This window comes from Nesoenas mayeri, assembly GCF_963082525.1.
Source record: "Nesoenas mayeri genome assembly, chromosome: 2".
NCBI lineage: Eukaryota > Metazoa > Chordata > Aves > Columbiformes > Columbidae > Nesoenas > Nesoenas mayeri.
Window position 1 is genome coordinate 146,248,626 of NC_137543.1, and position 20,941 is coordinate 146,269,566.

The 20,941-nt window shown below is 45.5% G+C and overlaps 1 protein-coding gene across 1 annotated transcript in view; it reads left to right on the plus strand.

The window, feature by feature from the left end:
• Window positions 1-255: 255 nt before the first annotated feature.
• GAD2 (glutamate decarboxylase 2) overlaps window positions 256-20,941 on the plus strand; it is a gene marked incomplete at both ends in the record, with an annotated part of 38,407 nt that continues 17,721 nt past the window's right edge. The window contains 7 exons of the mRNA XM_080339920.1: window positions 256-331; window positions 586-645; window positions 803-952; window positions 2,045-2,278; window positions 7,162-7,252; window positions 8,074-8,186; window positions 12,117-12,232. Coding sequence (XP_080196046.1) covers window positions 256-331; window positions 586-645; window positions 803-952; window positions 2,045-2,278; window positions 7,162-7,252; window positions 8,074-8,186; window positions 12,117-12,232 — 840 coding nt within the window. The remainder of the gene's footprint in view (window positions 332-585; window positions 646-802; window positions 953-2,044; window positions 2,279-7,161; window positions 7,253-8,073; window positions 8,187-12,116; window positions 12,233-20,941) is intronic.

Here is a 20,941-nt window from a genome sequence, read left to right on the forward strand (position 1 = left end):
GTCCCAGGCGAAGGACAGCGGCCAGCGGCGCCTGCAGGGAGCGATCGCGGTAGCTCGGCGGAGCGCGCCCCGGGGGCGCCCGCGGGAGACGCTCCCGCCCACGCGTGCCCGGGGCGCCCCCGCCCCTTTGCCTGCCGCCGCCTGGCGCAGACGCACGCACTTACACACCCGCACATTCACACTCACGCACACTCGCTCAGGCCGCCTGGGTTGCAGTTTGCCTCTCCTCGCCCACCCCGCCGGTTCGCCTCCGCCATGGCAAGCCCCGGCTCCGGCTTCTGGTCCTTCGGGGCCGAGGAGGGTTCCGCGGCCGCCGAGAGCCCCGGCACAGGTAGGGGAGCGCCGAGTAGCCGGGCGGGACCGGCCCGACGGAGCCGCGGAGCCTCCGCGGCAGCGCTGCTCACTCGCCGGAGACCTGCTCGGCCGGCGGGACGGAGCGGCGGGGACAGACGGCGGCTCTAGCCCGGCCCGGCGCGGCTCGGCTCGGCTGGTCGGGGGGGTCTTGGGGAGCAGTGCCGGTGTCGGACGAGGTGCCCACGGCCCACGCCCGTCCCCACGGACCCTTCGCTTCGTTTTGTCTTGCAGCCAGAGCCTGGTGTCAGGTTGCCCAGAAGTTCACGGGAGGGATCGGAAACAAACTCTGCGGTAAGGGCAGGGAGGCCCCGGCAGCTGGCGGCGGAGGCAGAGCTGCGCGCCCGCGGAGGGCTGGCGGGCGGCCGCGGGCCCTGCCCCAGGGGAGGAGGGCGGGGGGACGGGGTCTGGTGTCGCGGTGCTGAGGCCCTGTGTCCGTGTCGCTGTCAAGCCCTGCTCTACGGAGATACCGAGAAGCCCGTGGAAACCGGCGCCAGGGCAGCCCCGGGGGCAGCGGAGCCGCGGCCGGCATGTACCTGCGACAAAAAGCCCTGCGGCTGCCAAAAAGCGGAGGTGAATTACGCCTTTCTGCACTCAACAGGTAACGGCGCTCCCGGGCCACGACACGTCTCTCCAACTAACAAAAAACAGCGGTTCGGTCGGGAAATTGCCTCCGCCCGCGATGCACGGAGGCCAGTGGAGCCCGAAGTGTGCGGCGGCTCCGCGGATCTCTGCGCCCCCAGCCCCGGCCCACTCCTGCACCCGTGCGGGCGCTGGGCATTTATCAAACCCGCCTACAAAAAACCAAACAAACAGAAAAATCCCACCCCTAAACAAATAAAAGATCCTGAAAACAAAAGCAATAAAATCCCAGCGTGCTATTGCCTGCAGGTTGCTCTTTCTAAGGAACAGTGACAGCAGCGACCTTCTCGTTGAAGTCCCTGCGATGTAATTAAGGTTTGTGGGAAGGAGGGAGAAGGAGCCCTCTCTTCCTGATTTATTTTAATTCGAGGTGGTTTTGCACTTAATCTTTTCTGACCTTGGAGGTAGAGTCTCCACTGTTCAATAGGTCCCAGCTCCCCGCAGAAATGCCCCCCGCTCTGCCGTGCAGAGCTGCTGCAGCCACCCTGTGCTGGTGCCGCTGCCTGGCCGACCGTTCCCGGGTTACCCCAAATTAAGGGGTTCCACTACAGCTCAGCTCTGCCATAGCCATCACACCTAAACAAAAGATGTCGATGTGCACACTGAGAGATGGTGCAGGATTGCCTCGGAAAAAAGGCATTAAATTATCAACAAGTTACCTGCACTGGAGAGTAACAGGGAAGGTATTTTATTGCAAAGAAAATGCCAGTTTTTATAGTGCTTCTTGTAGCATCTATTTCCCAGTCTTTTCTTGAGATTAATTTTTCCTTTTTTCTTGTTTCCCTGCTCTCTCACATGGTCTTAAAAACTAGTCTGAAATATACTGTGGGCAAAATTCGCTATTTTAGATAGGAAATTAAAACCTAACTGTCATCTTTCCAAACAATCCTTAAAATACAGTCTTGCCAATTTACTTATTAAGTGAAAACATAGTCTATTTGTACTGAGCACAGTGAAAAAGATTTCCTAAACATAAATGGGGGAATCTTTTGTCCAAAATCTGTGTATATGTTCATAAAACGAAGTTAACTTTTCATTTCTCCTTTCCCAGATCTTCTGCCAGCATGCAATGGAGAAATAACAACGATGTCTTTCCTACAAGACGTTGTGGACATTTTACTTCAGTATGTGGTGAAAAGTTTTGATAGATCAACAAAAGTCATTGATTTCCATTACCCAAATGAGCTGCTCCAGGAATATAACTGGGAACTGGCAGACCAGCCACAGACCTTGGAAGAAATTTTATTGAACTGCAGAACAACTCTGAAGTATGCAATTAAAACAGGTAATAGCCATGCTCATTTTCTACCCTGTATGGTCTCATCCATTGATTAAAGGTGTCATTTAGTTTTATCTTGAAACGTTAAAGATTGAAGCAGCGATTGTATTTGGTCAGTTCCATGCAATTTCTAGCAGAGACAGAAATCGTTTTCCTAAATGATAAAATACTCCAGCAGCCCTGTCTCTGTAGCTGTCACTGCAGCGTCGCACGCCCTTTCCCAGTTAAAATTAATGCCTCTGTGCGTCGGAGTTACCGAGTGTGCCACTGAGCAGCCTTTTCAGCACCTTTGCGACTTTGCTCGTTTCCTTTTCATTCATGTTCGTGTGACGGGCCGGGGGTGGCCCCTCGCTCACTGCAGGGCGGGGGGCGCGGAGCTGGGAGGCAGCCGGGGCGGGAGGAGCGGGGAGGTCCCTGAAGGGGGGCAGCGGGTTCCAGCCCGTCTAGCAGCCAAAATCGCAATAAGCGTCCTGTAAATGGGAGCTCTGAGCGGCCATTTGCCGTGTCTTTCCCCTTACCTGCAGGACATGAAAATAGGAAAATTTGGTGGAACTGCCCACGGGAGTATAATGGTGTTTTGGTTTTGTTGTTTCGGGTTTTTTGGTTTGGTTTGGTTTTTTTTTTTTCGGTTGTCTTTTTTTTTTTTTTTTTTTTCCCCCCCACAGCTTTGGGCTGAAGCAATAAAAACAAAGCCCGAATTGTTTTAGTAACCTTTGTCGTTGTTGTTTTTCACTGGAGAGAGGAGGGATGTGTTGACTCCTGCCAATCTGGGACCCCCAGCCTGGCCTCAGGCGTGGGGAAGCCCTCGGCTCCGCTCCCGGGGCCACCTTAAATTAACTGCGGCGGAGCGGACAAAAAGCGGAGCTATAATTACGGCTGTGATTGAGAAATAATGTGGAGTGCAGGGAGCTCTTAGTGGGAACTTGAATTACAGAGAAATTGCTTATAAATAAATGTGTAGCAATTACTGAAAGAGACTGATTTGTGAATAGAGGTTGAGGGGAAAACAAAAAACAGGTTTTTTCATCTTTTGGGAACAGGACGGACTGATCCCAGTAAAGATTGTGGGTGATCTGTGTAATCCTCGTTTAGAGCTGGAAGTGTTCAACTGAATGTTTTTGATGTGTGAGTCGGGTACTGTCAAAATGTCTGTAAAATATTGGAATAAATAGTTAGATAAATGGTGTCTGCAGGAACCAAGTCGATCAGTCCAGTGATCCATGTGATGTGTCTGCGTAGGGCACAGGAAACATATTTTCACAGAATGCTGTAAAACATAGAATCCGTGAGTCTGGGAAATCAAAGAATAGGGTTTCTGAAGCGATTTTCGTTAATTTTTTTTTTTGTCATAGCCTGTTTGATGTAATGGACCTATTTAATTTTGAGCATCCAAAAAAGACTCTTTAAAATAATGTTACCATTTATCTTCCTTCTGGAAATATGTGAAGCTTTACTTTCTTGGTATTTTTTTAATTCGTTTTAATGAAAATAACGTTTTCAAGGTCTGAGGACGGGTGCGTGGGGGGTTGTGTGAGATGCGGCGGCGCAGCCGGGTTCACCCACGGGGCCAGGGGCGCGGAGCTGCTGTCTGGGGCTGCCGCCCCAGCCGGGAGGGGCACGAAACCTGTGGGATATACACCCGGGGCCCTTTGGCATATGCTTCAAGGTAAAAGGCTTGAATTAGCCTCAGAGGAAGGACAATGCAGTGAGGTTTCTGGCGGCAGGGGTCTGCATCCTTTCCCACTGCAGGAGCCGTTTGGACATGGCCCCTCCTGGGCTGGGGGGGCCTGGGCAGCGTTTGGCTGTGTGACCAGGAGGCAGATTGGAAAATAAATTGTATTGCTTAGATTAGCCTCACAGCTGGATCCCCAAGTCCCAGCACTGATCCCCAGTTGGGATTCGAAGAGCCGGATGGCTGATTTTTTGGCCGAGGGGCAGGTGTGGGATGCTCCCAGGTGTTGCCTGTGTGCCATGGCTTGTGGGGTGTCTGGGGGAGCCACACATGGCTCTCTGCCCCCTTACCGGCTACCAGCATCCACCACTGGTGAGAATTTCAGCTGAGAGTGTATATTATAGAAGGCAGCATCTGCAAATGCAGGGAAAGAGATGTGAAATTCGGTTCTGTGCAATGCTCACGGAGGAAATCGAAATGTGAGTGTTAAAAAATGGCTTGGAAAGCCTGGGAAGGGTGTGAGGAGCTGGTGCTGGTCCAGCCTTGCCCCTGGCAGGCCCTGGTGCCGGTAGCAGGCCATGCGTACTGTGGGGCTGCGAGCAAAGCCAAACCCATGCTGCCAGCCATGCCTTTCTTCGTGCTGTCCGGCTTCGCCCAGCCATTGTCATTACTTCCCCGTTGAGGCTGCAGACATTGCATGTTAATGATAGGGGATGTCTGTGCCTGAAACCAAGTGCAAGCAAAGCGTGTTTGAGAGGAGGGTGCATAGGGCGAAGGCACGTCCTCGGCAGGGAAAGCCCGTCCCTGTGCCTCAGCCCTGGCTCTTCCCCATCATCTCTCGATTTACACTGGGATATACATAAATATGTTGTATATTGCTAAACCAACCAGTAAGCAGTAATCTCCTGTTTTCACATCTCCCCTCTCCTCACACCTTGTCAATCTCTTCCAGTCACCTCTTTGTTGGGTGACAAGCACGACAAAGAATGTGTGTTTCAGGCAGATGGAACCCAGGCAGTGATTTTTGAGCACCTCTCCCAAACTCTTCTTACCTGGCCAGTGGCATCTGCCTTTTAAGCTAACCCACAATTTTCTGTGGCCATCTAGCTCAGGAAAGAGAGCTCAGGTGTCAAATGGACAGACAAACTGAGGTTGGGGTCAGATTGGGGCTTATGTTTTCTGCTGTCACATGTTAAAGTCGTGTTGCAGAAGGGATGGGCACTGAGCGGAGGGGGCCATGTTACAGGTGTAGGTGCTGGGGGCTCTGCCAGCAGCTGCTCCAGCAGCAGTACCTCTTGTTATCCCTGTAGTAACATCTCAGTAGGGGCACAACGCTGATACGCCGACCTCGCTTGCTCCAGGGCATGGCTGCCCCGACCCCTGTGTGCTGTTGGCCCCATTCCTGTGGTGGTTCCCAAAGCAGGAGGTGTGCTGTGGGATTTCCTTGAAGAAACAAGCAGTGACAACAGGGCTGTTGCCTGGGGCTGGGCATGGAGCTGACAGAGAGCTGCCGAGACACTGCAGCTGCAAATAGAAATTCTGCTATTCTCCAGCTTTTCAGTGCAGATTTATTTCCTAAGCAGGAGGTTTTCTGGCATCTTTGAGCCTTCCTGTGGTCCAGATTCACCAAAGGCTTTCAGCTCCTAATTTTATGTTGTTTTCTGGTGGAATTTGGGACCCTGCTTGGACCCTGGCTATGAAATTGAACCCAAGCTATAAATATCAAAACTCTCTGAAAAATAAAATCCCATCGTCAGGGAGATGCAGTCCTGTGCAGACAGAGCCCCTGCCGTGGGATTGCTGTGGCTTTGGCAGTGGGGTCAGGGCACACACATGCCCCAGGCCCACCTACCCCATTCTAGAGAGTTGCGTTGGGGGCCAGACTCTGTTAATCCTGCTGGGTCTCGGCAGAATCTGTCACGGCCTGAGAGGGTCTGGCTGCATGTCCTGGGTAGTGTGAACCAGGGGAAGGTGGCAGGAGTCAGGCCGGATGGCAGCGGCATGGGGCTTATCTCAGGTTAAGGGTGCAGGGAGCTGGATTTTGCCTGTGCACCCTCTCCGCCGCTTATCCCCTGCTCTAGTCCATCTGCATAGCCCAAATACTCTGCCTTTGTGTGCTGCAAGGTGGGAACTGGGAGCAATTTCCCCGCGCTGTTCTGCCAGCCATGTGTCTGTGCCTGATAAGAGGCCACTGGAGACCAAAGATAAGTTTTCTCTTGGTGCTGGGTCTGCATTTCCTCAATCATGTTCCTCTGTCTTTTGTTTTCTGTGATGGCAATAACAGTATGTCGTCTGTGGGTCAGGACAGAGGTTTTCCAAGCAGAGTCTGCTGTCCTTTTGAGTCAGAGGGTGTTTAAGTAGTTGTGAACCATCCATAATTGGTACAGGTAATTATACCACTGAACAGCAGCTTGCGGGGAGCAGCTAGTAAAAACTGAGTTTTAATGGTTCCTGCAATTAATGGCTGTAGGCACGTTTTTAAGAAAAATCTCTAACAGGATTTTAGAAAAAAATCAGGAGCCAAATAGATTAACCAGGTAAACGGACTATCAGCTCAATGAGTATTTTCTTGTGCATCATTCTGCTGGGGCAGCAATGCTGGTTTTCACGGGGTTTGTTTAAAATCACAATTGTGAGCAGCGAGATTATTTGTAATTACACTCTGACAGGGAAGAAATGACGAGGACCGCCACCTTTCCTGCCATCTTCGTACAATCATCAGCCTTTGAGTCATGTGCAAAGCAGTCACCAAAATGTTCCATTTTCTCATTTCACCCTGTCTATTATAATCATTAGCCATTCATCACTGATGTTATATGTACTGGCAAGCTCTTCAGATGGTGTCTCGTGCGTGCCTTTCAAACCTAGCCAGGCAAAAACACATCCAGTGACAACATGTGACACACTAACGGGAGCAAACAGCTATTTTTGTGAGGCAGCGATGTGCTAATTTTCAAGGCATATTGAGAGGATAATAGAGAAAGTTGGAATTCATTATTTTGCGTTCAGTGTAATTACTCTGATTTTACTGAGTTTGGAATGAGAAAGGAGAGAAATCCTTTCTTTTCCAAGAAATGTATTTATTGCCGTTTGCTTTGTTTTGTACCTTGAAAGCACTTCCTTCTCTGTAGAAATCCAGAGGTAAATATACCGTTCAGCACTGAATAGTTTCATTCAGAGTCATCAGTCTTTTGATAACATTTTCCATCTTATACAGGGCACCCTAGATATTTTAATCAACTTTCAACTGGATTGGACATGGTTGGATTGGCAGCAGACTGGCTGACATCAGCAGCAAATACTAATATGTAAGTAGCAGACTTTTTTCCGTAATAATATTTAATGTAATTTTACAGTTATAGTCTAAAATTTTAGCTGCTGTAGCTGAATGAAAGAAAGAATACTTTTATGTTAAGGTTTCTGGAAAAACAATTGTCTGCTTTTTAAATGTTTGCTACAGCTATTTACATGAAGACTTTGAACATTGTCCTATAGGCTGTCCTCTGTAAAATTTCATCATATTAATATGATGTCAGTTTTGCGACCCCCCCCCCCAAAAAAAAAAACCAGAAAAAATATTTTAACAATTAGCATGCATAAATGTGTAAAACAAAAGGTGTGCTAAGTGAGCACTTGCATTCGTGTAGAGGGGTTATGTACAATCCATACTCAGAGCAGTTAGAGCCATTGCTTTCTGTAAGAAAGAGGTGCAGAATTTGAACTGTGGGGTTTTTTTAACTTTGGGACTAGGAAGCATTTTTGTGCACTTGCTTAGCTCCATGCACTGTCTCGTCATCGTGAATAGGGCTGCTGATGTGTGTGCTCCTAGATGTGCATGCAGGTTTTTGCAAGGAGAGGGTCTAACTACCCAGCAGCTCTTGAGCCTGGAAAAGGTGGGCAAGGTTTGTTTCACTGAAATGGCTGGAAATGGAGTCTCAAGCACTCTCAGCATTTCTCTTTCTAGATATTTGACTTCAAATAGGAAGGAAGATTATAAAAAATACTGTAAAACAGAACTCTACCCAGTGCAAGATAGAGTATATTGTGGCTATAATGTAATGTAATATTGGAAAAAGATGTGTTAGTATTGTAGATGAAAGCATTAAATATGGACATTACTACATTTCAGGTTCACCTATGAAATTGCTCCAGTGTTTGTACTTTTGGAATATGTCACACTAAGGAAAATGAGAGAGATGATTGGCTGGCCAGGGGGCTGTGGCGATGGGATATTTTCACCTGGTACATGATATTTCAAGCTTTCTTTATTTTTCAGACTATGCTGTATGACATCCCCTGTGGTTAAAGACTAAACATAATTAAATATGCATGTTTGAGAGGACACTTGCCTATAACCACCAGTGGCCTCTTTGAGAGAAAGTATTGCATGTTTATGAATTTTAGGGATGCGATTCTGAGGGTCTGTTTGAGCAAATTGCACTGCATTATGAGCAGCTGTTATGGCACATGGGAAACATAATCAGAAGAGACATTTGCCTTGCAGTTTGCTTTGCCCCTGCTTTTTATGGATTACATGAGATAGGAAGAGTACTGTATTTATAATGAAGGGAGGAAACACAACATTGCTGTCCATCACTGCAGGGGAAATTGGAGCAAAGAGGGAAAGATGTAGCATAACTTTAAGTCATTTTAGTGGGGTCGGTAAGATACTGCCAACATTACAGTCTGCAATTGGCTTTCCATGTGTGAGCTGGCCTGTTGGGCTCAAGGGGTACTTGGGTGGGGAGTTAATCTCAGTGCTTAAAGACTCAGAAGCCTGGTTCCTTCAGGGCAAGTCAATAAAGCAAAAAATGAGTGTGATTAACTGTAGAGAAATCATTGACTCTGACAAACCCTACATTGTTAAGACTTTTTAAAATCATTCCACTTAGTCTTTTGATTTATACTCTGTCACTGCCTATCTTATTCTGGAACTTCATTGCTAAAAATGTTGGCCTGTCTCACTGAATTGCAGAAAAATGGGAGAATTTACATGGGGCATAACATCTTGGCTTGTCAGAAAAGAACAGACTGATAGCTGACGAGGAAGTAGCCCTTCTGGAAAGAAAGTTCATTGACCTAATAGAGAGAGAAAGAGTATTTGGACTATCGAGCAAAGGAAGGGCCTCAGTGATAACAGTCTAGGATGCTCAGCTCTCTGAGGGCTTGAATAGTAAAGTTCATGCTGTGCAGAAGATCAGACAAGGCTTATCTTAATCTTCTCACATCTGAATGCACATGTGGGAAGTGATGCAGGAGTTTTGTCCTGAGCCTTTCCATGGAGGTGGAGAAAAAGATGAGAAGAATTTACATTATTTCTTGTTGAATTCTTATTTAAAAAGCACTGAGAGCAAAAGCTCTGATAGCTTTCACTGTAGTGCTTAGAGGTCCTGACCAAAACCGTGGCCTCCATCACACAGAGCAGTATCTAAATATGTATCACAAGCCCAGAACCTATGATAAAGTTCTTGGGAACTGGACAGTGCTTGGTTACTGTCCAATCCCTGGCCTGACTCAGTATAGCTGGTCTTCCTCACCTTGAAGGCTTGACCCACAATAGCCTCACTGGGCTGGTTGGGGACATTAAGAGGGGAGAAAAGAGCAATAGCAATGCTGCTGAGCCAGACCTGCTGGGCAGAGGCTGGGCATGGGCGGCAGGAGGGGGTGAAAGGCTCAGTGCAAGCGCCAAATCTGCCCAAGTCTGGCAAACTGTGCTTGAGGTGGTGTGAGTCAGGAAAGATGGATGTCTCAGGGGGAACCACCGTCCCTCCCATGTCAGCGAGAGGTCCCTGCCTGAGCTGGGGGCCAGGAGATTGCTAGTGCGTCAGGATGCTGGAGCCCATTTTGTGGAGCTGAAACCTGCGTGGGGACGGGCTCTCGGTCAGATGTGGACCTGTGCCGCCTGCTGGCACTGCTGCTCCCCTCATCCTTTCTTTCCCTGGTTTGTGCAAAGTGCATCTCTCTAATTCACTCTCTTAAACCAACAATATCCAGTGTGCAGGTTCTGCTTTTTAAGGCAATAATTAAAATAATCTCTATGCTATCTTCTCATTTCAAACTGTCACAGATTCAGCTGGAGGCCTTACTGTTGCGAAGAAAAGGTTCTCACGCTCTGCATTCTCTGGAATGAAATATGCCGTATCAATACATGCAAAGCATAAAGGCCTGATTAGATTCTCCAAATTCTGTAGGTTTGTTTTGTTGCCTGCAATTAGCTGTGGGTATAAACACAGCTGCAAAATTAAAGGCAGAATGTGGGCTTATTAATAAGCTTAGGGTTAAATGGCTAGGTAATAAATACTAATAGGAAAGCATGATATTGAAGAAACTTAATGTTTCAGTCTTGATTCTTTTGACACTGAGCAAATGGCTTTGGACAAAGCCATTTTAGGCCAAATTTCTTCAGCTTGGGCACCTTATTTCAATCACTTAAATCAGCAGCAGCAGCTGTTACATGACATCTGCATTTTTTAGGGACAGGTACCCAAGCATTTCCTCTTAATCTTTCCATTTCTTGTTTTGTCATTTGTAGAAGAGGTGTAGAAATATGTTCATATCTCTCAAGATAGTTGAAAGGACAAGAAAAAGCGTGATCTGAACTGACCCCCATGCCAGTGATGCCATCCCTCTGGGGCATTTCTCCTTGGATTTACAGGAGGACCACTGGGGTCAGGGAGAGCCCAGAGCAGGGGCAGCCTCACTGCAAGAGCAGAGCCAGGAAACTGATGAGAAATGACAGGCACAGTTTCTATGGGCTATGGAACAGTATATATATATCTAGTGGGATAACTACAAATCTTAGAAAAGTCAAAACAATGTTAAATTTGCCAGCACATACACCCTGCTGGTGTAACATGATGTAACGTCACTGCTTTCAGCAGACCTACCTTGATCTGCTTCAAGAGTGGATTTTGTCTTATCTCACCTTGGCTGTCCAAGTGTTGTGTGTCTGCCCTGGGCTAGTTACCACAGCTCCCATATATTCATGGGAGAGTGGTGGATGCATTTGCAGGGCAAGTCATCCCAGCCACCACAAGCATCAACTGAACCATTTTCTGGAAGTGCCTGTCTTGTGCTCTTCATTCCATTCTTAGGTGGATGAAGGTTGAGTTAATTGAACTCAACCTCAGCTGCACTCTGACCTGTGCATTTAAGAGCCTAAAACTGCAATCAGTATACACCTTCACTTTGTATAAATATATGTGCATAAACATCAATATGTAGTCAATCTGTATATATAGAGAGAGTATATATACAGGATAAAATTGATGGATTTTATGTATACATGTCTGTGTGTGTGTGTTTACATGTGTACATATGTAAAAGTACTTGGACTCTGCCTCAGGTTCTGTATTATATTCCCATAGTGCTCATGCAGCATTAATGTATAACCAAACATTGTTCCACTGTAGACACAGAGGCTCAGTTTGTAAAAATCTCAAAAACAAAAAATGAAGTGCTCAATTTATGCATTGATAGTTGACATATGTGAAGAGAATACTGTAGAGCTGTCATCTGATACCCATCTTGAAGTGGGTAAAATACCCATCCTGAAGTGGGAATTTTAAGTCAGCGAATGCCAGTGATTTTAAGGCTAGTGGTAGGGACATGAAACCTTTTCCCCTTGCTCCCATCAGAGGACAAATAAAGAGAAAAATACTTGTTAGAATTATTCTTTTTCCTTTCTCTTCCCTCCTCACACTCCAGTTATCCAGAAGGTGGTATCTGTTGGGACTCACTGTGTGGGTTTCCTCAGAGCCGGGGCATGAAACATCACCCTAATTTGGGAGGGGTGAGCACAGCTGGGTTTGCACTTGGAAGTCCCCTGGGAAGTTGCCTTGTGGTGACGTCCGCTTGGGAGGTGGAACAGAGTGGGGACTTTGTGTGTGGAAAGATAAGATTGGGGACTAAAGGAGAGAGGGTAACAAAAATGGGAATGGAAGGAAACCCCCCTCATTTTTTGCAGCAGTACTTTTTGCATAAATTGTTAGTTGGGTGTGGTAGACCCTGTTCTTACACAACCCAGCTGTGAGGAGCATCAGGAAGAAGAATCTGCCATTAGGCAAAAACATTAACATTTCAGTTAGAAAAACTGTAGCAAGACTTGTAGTTTGTTCTGCAATAATATTACAATGCATAGAAAAAGTAACAGTGTATTACTGTGGACTCCAGGTGGTGCCATATCTAACATGTATGCTATGTTGATTGCACGTTTCAAGATGTTCCCAGAAGTTAAAGAAAAAGGAATGGCAGCTATTCCCAGACTGGTTGCCTTCACATCAGAACATGTATGTGTTTCTGTTTTCTCCTATCTGTTACATCTGCTTGTACGAATTTATGATGAAGAAAATAGCGAAGTGGGAGTTTGTAGCTGGCTGTCTTCATTTCTGTTATTCCTTCACTGGGAACAAAAAAAAAAGGGGAGGGGCTGGCTTTTGATATACAGAGGGATGAGCTGTGCGATCATCTGTGGCTGAAAGCCAGGGAGAGCAGGTTCTACAAACCACTGCCATTTTTTTGCGCTCACTTGTGGCTGTACAAATGGTAAGGACCACATCAAACAATGAGAGCTTATCATCAGGCTTCAGCACTTTCTGCCAAAATGTCTTTTGTTTGGGTCACTGGGAGAACAGAAAGTCACTGTGAGTCAAATTTTTTTCTAGCTGAATCCACTCCTGCTGTTACTTAATGAGGGTGATAACATACATGAAGACAGTAGCATGGAGATGCTCTGTGTGTGTACAGCAGAGCAGCTGCCATATACAATGGGGAGCTGGGCTTTGCCGTGGGTTTCTATTTGTGAGCAAAAGCTTCAGCACACGGGGGCTCATCACGGGCACCAACGGGATCTGGCACAGCAAGAGGTGAGGGGAGGTGCGCCCTGGAGAAATCAGAGTGGTCCCAATGGGAGAAACATGGAGTCTTTGGCTCTTTGAATAACTATCCAGGAGTCATATTTCTGTCCATATTGTGAGGGTTGTTTTGGGTTTATGGCCATTTAAGCTGCCCTGCAACTTATAGTGGAGAATGTGTGTGCAAGAGAAAGGGGAAAAGGAAGGGTTATAGCCAGGAGGGGCTGTGAGCTCTCTTCAGCATTCATGGCCCCTTCTAAATTTCTCTGCAGCTGTGTGGGTTTGGCCAGAAAGGACTCTCTCATGACTGGGGCTCAATAAGATGCTGTTCATGTTGGGTGACAACATCCTCCTAGCTACCTGTTTTGACTTATCAGAGAACATGTGTGCATTCTGTGTGAGTGTGAAGAGCCTAAAAACTGATCAGATATGTCTGGAAGGACATCCCTCAAAGGATGGCAGTAAGATGAGATGAGATGAGATACACAACTGTGGGCTCCACATTGCAGAATAATTGTCCCAAAGCAGTCAGAGGGAAGGATATTCTACAAATGAGTAGCAGCTCTCCAAAGTTGACTGTACAGCTAGAGATGCATTATTCATATGGAAGTTACAGACCTGATAAGTCTTGCAAATAAGGTTCAGCATGATTATTTAAAATAACAAATCCTATTAATAATTAGAGAATTTCATTGTATTCATAGTGATGAAATGTTAAACAATGAACCAAATTGTGCTGTCAGTCTCAAAATAATGAAATGAGCTTTAATAATTGTGTTTTCATGCCAGGGAAGAAGCAGTTCCCTTAGCAAATTAAACAGTCCGAAATCAAATATTCTAGCAAATCCATAGAACAGCATCTGAAATCTGTTACACTTTTAAAGGATCTTGAAATTGCAATTTTGCCGCTTACTCAATCAAGGTTTTTTATGAAGTATGTAGTGACACATCTTCCAGGGAAGTTAAGAAGCCGTACTAAGTGAAGACAGGATCCTTTAACCCTTAATTGCCAAAATGATATGGGATCAGGGTTTAACCCTCAAAATAACAGAGGCTGTTACAGGAATTGCAGAGACCCAGAAGTACAATCCCTTTTTTAGTCAGGAAATGTCATGCAGAACCTGAATAGACACTAAGATATGAGAATGTCATTTGTCTCATTTATCATGTCATAGTGATTTTCTACTTCCTTTTAGTCTCCCCAACCTGATGGTGGTTTCTCTCTGCTACAAACTGGATGCTTTTCTAAGATGATGGCCATGGAATAAGCAGTCTGTAAATGGAATACTAAATAAAGCTTAAAGTTACTTCCTGTGTTTAGAAACATTGAGATTTTTGCCTCAAAATTTTCAGACAGAAGTAGAGATTACAATATCAGTGATTTTTCAGACAAGTATGTCAGCATCACAGACTGGACTCTGTTTTAATTCCTACTGATCTAGAGCTTCCATTACTACAAACAAATAAAGTTATGCCACAAATGTTGTCAATATTACTGTAATCAGAATCTGGCCTCAATCTGATGCCATCATAGGTTCAGCTGCCAGTGGGGGAGAAAGGAAGAAAGGAGTATTTCACAGCTCCTAAGTAATTCCCTTCCTAATTTAGGAGTGCATCATGTTGCTAAATTAGGAGCGTCACTCTCTGCACAATCAGTGAAGAGAGACACCTCTGGAGGGAAACTCAGAGCATCCAATTTAGGAACCTAAATGTTCCTGAATTTAGACGGTCTAAATCACCTTAGGGAGGGGTTCAGTTACTTCTGTGCGTTGACTGTACACAGTGATCAGCCTCCTGACATAGGCAACCTACATTAGGTGCCTAAAATAGGTTATGAGACTATTTCAACCGTGCATGTTCCCAGTAAGCAGATCTTCCCTGAGCTGTTCAGTAAGACCGTGACTTATCTCTTACTCTGCTTCTGTTTATTTGTGTTTCACCAGTGATGGTGAAGTAAACTGTAGTTGCCTAACTCAATCTTGGCACAGGTATAATTTCACCGAGATGCACTTGCTCAGGACTTAATTCTATCCCCCGTATTCACCACTGCATCATCAGTGATTCTTTCACCTGTACTGGTGCAGGAACAGTGGTGTCCTTCAGGGCAGATGTTCTGGACTGCATGTGACGCAAGAGACCTTGACTCAGAGGGGTAGAAGTGATGCATGCTAGTTGTAAAAACCTATTTTAGTCTGTTCCTTCAAACACAGTGAAAAATCTAAGATGATGCCTCCTCCTGTGTCTCAGTGCATCAACTTTAGGCTGCTGTGGGTGATCAGCTGAGCACATCCCCCTTTCAGTGTGGAGAAAGTGGCTAAAAGGAGAGCTGTCTTCTCGGAATATTTTCATTAATCCATTTGTCTATAAGGCAAGTCCTGTTCAATTTTAACCTATTCCCTGTTATGATTTTGACCTGGCCAACTAATACTCTGCTCGACAGCATCCAGCAGTAGCTGGGAATAGCATGGAGCAGGAGTCGTCCCTGGCAGGAGAAAAGGACAAAGTCATTGTACTCTGAGGAGGAAAGAGGTGCAAAAGGGAAAAGTTTAGCTGTAGGCAACTAGTTGGGTTCAGGTTAAAAACCAGTCCTTGGCCTTCTTATTTGATAGTATAAAAATAGCTGAACAGACTTGTGGCTTTTACATGGACCACATGGCTATACGGTCTCAGTCCACAGTTCAGGGAATGAAAAAAAGCTGGGCATTATTGGAAAGACACAGAGATTTCTTCATCTCTGCTGTTCTCCTAACCAGCAAGACTGTGCTCATGTAGTCCACATGAGCTTTCCTAAATTCCCACTGCCTCTAGCAGCCGCCACGAGGAGGAACACCCTGTCAGCTGCTCACTGGGGAGATGGCAATACAACTCATGTCTTAGTTTTGGAACAGAAACCACAGAGGAAAAACGGGCAGTTCACCCAGGTAGAGTGCTGGGGGAACACAGAGGGGGTGTCTCTGCCTCTGGCTTCCCCCGATTTGCACTGTTCTCAGGGCAAAACAGCTCCTTCCTGAGGCTTCACTGGCAGTATGGCAGCTCAGGTGGAAGGTGTCAGCACTGTAGGCGGCTGCATGTATGCTCAGAGGGACCTCGTTCTCTGAAGGAGCGCTAGGAGCATCTGTGAGAGGTGGTTTGTCTATGGTGGTAGGGGAGCACCCTCACAGCCATAGTGCACGCAGCATCCACACATCAGTTAGATCAGGGGAGGCAGTTTGCAATAAATCGCTGCTTCAGCTTCTGGCACACTGATTTCCCCTTATGTACAAGCCCCATTAGTTGCAGGGAATAGAGCAAACTGCACCTGTAGCTGTGGGAGAAGAGTGACTTTGCAGAGTTTTTGTCTGAACAGTTTCTGAAATCTGAAGTGGAGGTTCTTGGCGCCAAGACAAAAATTAAAAAGTAACTTCTGTCTCACAGCAGGCAGCTTGACAGGCCTCTGTTTCATGTAGCTTATGGAAGATTTTAGTTTGATTTCTGTGCAGAATGAAAAGCTGATCACTAGTCCCGCCACTTTGTGTTATGTAACATTGTCCTCTATCCAGGCTGCTTAGGAAGCTGTTTTCAGGACCTGCAGCTGCACAAAGCTGGCCAAGGGGTGACCTGTGTCGTGGGACTTCCAGGGAAAGATTTGAGGAGCCTGGAGATCATGTTTCCCATTTGGTGGCATAAATTACGAAGCCTTAAGTTATATTCCTATGCATACAGAATAAGTAGGAAGTGTTTTCATTTCCACTTAAGAGAACTAAAAATCAAACTTGTGGATTTAGGCATTCTTTCTTTGCATTACCTAATGCATAATAACTAGAAAAGTATTGCTTTATGGTATTTGAAGCCAGAGGGAAACAGTAAAAAAGTTGATCTTAATTTGAGGAGCAACTTAATTGACGTAACTGCATTCAAATCACAGCAAAAACATTTTCCAGAAAGGCAGTGCTCTAGGGCAGCCTGTCCCAAAGGAGACATTCATCATTTGGACCTAATCCTTCATCTGGTCGGTATCTCATGACTTTTACACCTTACAGGATCCTTCTGAACTCAGTGCAACGTTTCTTATCCACAGATAATGCTGTAAAACTATTGGCACCAGGGGAAAAAAAAAAGAAGTTGTGAGTCTTGCTGAACTAGAAAAGCAATATGAAGCTATATGGTTCAAAAATGCAAAAGATGGAAATAGTAGTATCTTGTGCAGAAACATTTCTCCACTGATACTAACAACATTAAAAATGGAATAGAAATAGTTAAAGGAAACAATGGAAAACATGATGGGACACAGTATACTCTTTTTGTCGATAACTGAAGGAGGAGCTATAGCTTACAATGAGACATTAAATATAGGATTCATGTCACATAACTTTAATCACCTAAAGTGTAAACATCTAATCTGAGTTAGTCTATGCACTTTTTATAGCCAATAAAAAGAGAACAAGATCTGCAGAAGACAACTCATCCTTGTCTAAAATGGGTGCCAAAGCCTTGAGAATGAGGTGCCTTCTGGAGGTACCTTTTCTTCCCCACTATTGAAAGAGTCCAAACAGCAAGCCTAGATCAGAAACACATTTTTCAGTTATCAAAATTAAGAGAGAATTAGCCCAACCTACAGCTCGAGGGATCCCACGAGCAATGTTTAAAGCCCAGGGGAGATGGAGAGGAAGGCATGTGTGCCTCCTGTCCTGGTGTGTGGTTGATGGGTGAGGCTGGGGGTCCATGTCTGCAGAGCACTGGCTGCCAGAGACCGAACCTGCAGACCTCAGAGAGGTTTCAGCTGCCGAATGGCTCAGCTTGCTTGGCTTTTCAGAACTCACTCCTGATGAGCTCCTTCCATAAAGCTTGTGCTACTCTGGATTTATGTGAGCAGTCTGCAGTCTGAAAAAGCAGCTGTGGTCTTTGGGGCTCACAGCATTAGGATGGTTTTTCCTTACAGCTTCAGCCATGCCAGATTATGAGCAATTAATATTGCAAGCTATAAAAATAGAAGCATTTGTATCTTCAAGCGCTGTTCATTTAAGATAATGTCATACTTTTCAGCATCATAACATTTTAAATTATTCTAATTATACTTTTTCCAAAAGGCCTACTCATTATTGCACCTGTAATAAATTCACAATGTGTTTTTATTCTACAAAGCTACCTATGAAAAAATGGCTATCTGGAAAACAAACTTAGTCCTATCAGTGTTTGAAATTTTAGACAAAGGGAAGATTCTCCTGGCTCAAGATCAACTTTTTGTTGTTGTTGTTATTAGTAATATACTTTTGTCACTACTACTGACTAATGCTCTGTGCCTTCTCCTTCACCATTGAATTTTAACCACATTTCTTTTCCATGCACCCATTTCCCGTGCAGCACTGCATGAAGAGAGGGAGGGCGAGAGCTGCAGTGACAGCCTACTCCCTTCTGCGTGTCCTGTCTTTGACAAGCACAGGACAGTGGTGAAACTCTGGTCGTGCCAGCTTCTCTGAGCCTGTTTTTTCCTTCAGGGCTGGCATCAGGCAGTCTGCCCCTGTCCTCCCTTTTAGACTCCGGTTCTTCCACCATAAGACTTCAGGTCTGCATAACTCCTACATGACTGTGTCATGAAAGATGCTGTTCAAGCTCATGTCCTTGCAGGGCCAAACGGTCTGTAGCCCTGACATTCCCAAAGGGGTCACAATTAATGTAGATCTTCCCCGTTAGCCAAGCTGAATCTGTCAGTAGTTCTGTCTAACCAGGCTTATTTCCGCAAGCCTTTGCTTCTCTTTGACCTTTATATTTCTGTGTGTTTACCTTTATATTACACAGGCAATCAGATTTTCAGCATCATCTCAGGAATATTAAAACAAATTTTAATATTCATAAGCATTATGAAAGTTTTCTTTGCTCTTAAAACTGTATTTCCCATTTTTCCTTTAATCCTGGCTCTCTTAGAGCATCTTGGGCAGTTGGATTAATTCATCTGATGTTACCCTGAGACACAAAAACCTAACAGTAGTCATGTATCTGTGACTGTATCCACAGATCGAGCAATTTCATATTCAAATTTTGTTTAGCAGTTGTAATTGCATTTACCCTTCTGTGCACAGACTTCCGTATTTCTTCTCAGTTTATCCCTAAACCTGTTTTGGTTCCTGACTGCTGAATTCCCTTCAGTCTGTAAAAAGCCTTCAGGCAACCGAGCTATCAGCACCACATTCATTTTTTCCCCCCCTATGCTGTATGAACAGGGCCATGAAACTTCTCAATGAGGCAGCTGGGCTTGGCTGTATTCCAGTGGATGCCTCTGAGCATGTGGGCTTAAATTTCTTCCTCTAATAAACCGTTCAGATCACAGAATCACAGAATGTTAGGGATTGGAAGGGACCTTGAAAGATCATCTAGTCCAATCCCCCCGCCGGAGCAGGAACACCCAGATGAGGTTACACAGGAAGGTGTCCAGGCGGGTTTTGAATGTTTCCAGAGGAGACTTCACAACCTCTATGGTCAGCCTGTTCAGTGCTCTGTCACCCTCACTGAGAAGAAGTTTCTTCTCAAATTTAAATGGAACCTTCTGTGTTCCAGTTTATACCCATTGCCCCTTGTCTTATCATTGGTTGTCACCGAGAAGAGCCTGGCTCCATCCTCGTGACACTCACCCTTTGCATATTTATAAACATTAATGTCACCCCTCAGTCTCCTCCAAGCTAAAGAGCCCCAGCTCCCTCAGCCTTTCCTCATAAGGGAGATGCTCCACTCCCTTCAGCATCTTCGTGGCCCTGCACTGGACTCTCTCCAGCAGTTCCCTGTCCTTCTGGAACTGAGGGGCCCAGAACTGGACACAATATTTCAGATGTGGTCTCACCAGGGCAGAGTAGAGGGGAAGGAGGACCTCTCTCGACCTGCTAACCACCCCCCTTCTAATACACCCCAGGTACCATTGGCCTTCCAGGCCACAAGGGCACAGTGCTGGCTCATGGTCATCCTGCTGTCCACCAGGACCCCCAGGTCCCTTTCCATTACGCTGCTCTCTAACAGGTCATTCCCCAACTTATACTGGAACCTAGGGTTGTTCCTACCTAAATGCAATACTCTACATTTTCCCTTGTTATATTTCATTAAATTTTTCCCCGCCCAACTCTCCAGCCTGTCCAGGTCTCTGGATGGCAGCACAGCCTTCTGGCGTGTCAGCCACTCCTCCCAGCTTAGTGTCATCAGCAAACTTGCTGACAGTGCACTCTATTCCCTCATCCAAGTTGTTAATGAATATATTGAATAGTAATGGTCCCAGTACCAACCCTTGAGGGACTCCACTAGATACAGGCCTCAATCCATACTTTGCTTTTTAAGGCATTTTGAATAGTTCTGTTTTCTAATAGAAAACCAAATTAGAGTAGTAAATCTATTTTAACTAGTATGTTATGAGGAGCAAAATTCATCAATAGAATGTCATTGACTCAAAACCCAGTGAAATATACCCGTGACTCTTCACTAATACATCTCTACCTGTATTTATATATTACACTACCCACATCAGTTTGTGTAATACATCAATAAAAAACTGATAAATTATTGTAAGTATATCATTCAATCCTAGCTTCACATAGCAAATTGATGAACTGACATTATGCTGGCAGTATTCTAGCTTTATTTCAGTTTTTGCAAAGTATGGAGATATCTTCCTAAACTTAGGATTTTTTCATAAGCCTCCTGATGCCAGGAGCCTCTTCATGGCCTCTTCTCCTTCTTGCTCTCATAAAGTCACACTGCTGCACCATGGGGCTGAGGGATACCCACAAGGTTGGGAAGACACTTCAGGATCTTCCACATATAGAGGTTTGTGGATTGGTCCCAGTTCGGGCCTTAATTTACAGTGCATTTCTGCTGGGAAAAGTCCACTGATTTTAGTGTAGCTGATGAAGCTCATGGAAATGTATATGTTCCAAAATTCAGTTTTGTGAAATAAATTACGTACCATGAAAAATATTAGTGCGACGCTGACAAGGCCCCTGATGTTTCATGTGCAAATAACTTTCTAGCACTTTGTGACTCCAACTAGAAACAGAGCAGGGCAAACTCTGTATCTGATCTGAGCATATCACTAACCTGTGGTTTTAATAGGCTAGACAGTATAGTGCGTTAAGTATCTACCAGTTTCCAGAGCACTGATGCTCACAGGTACTGTACACTTTCCACTCT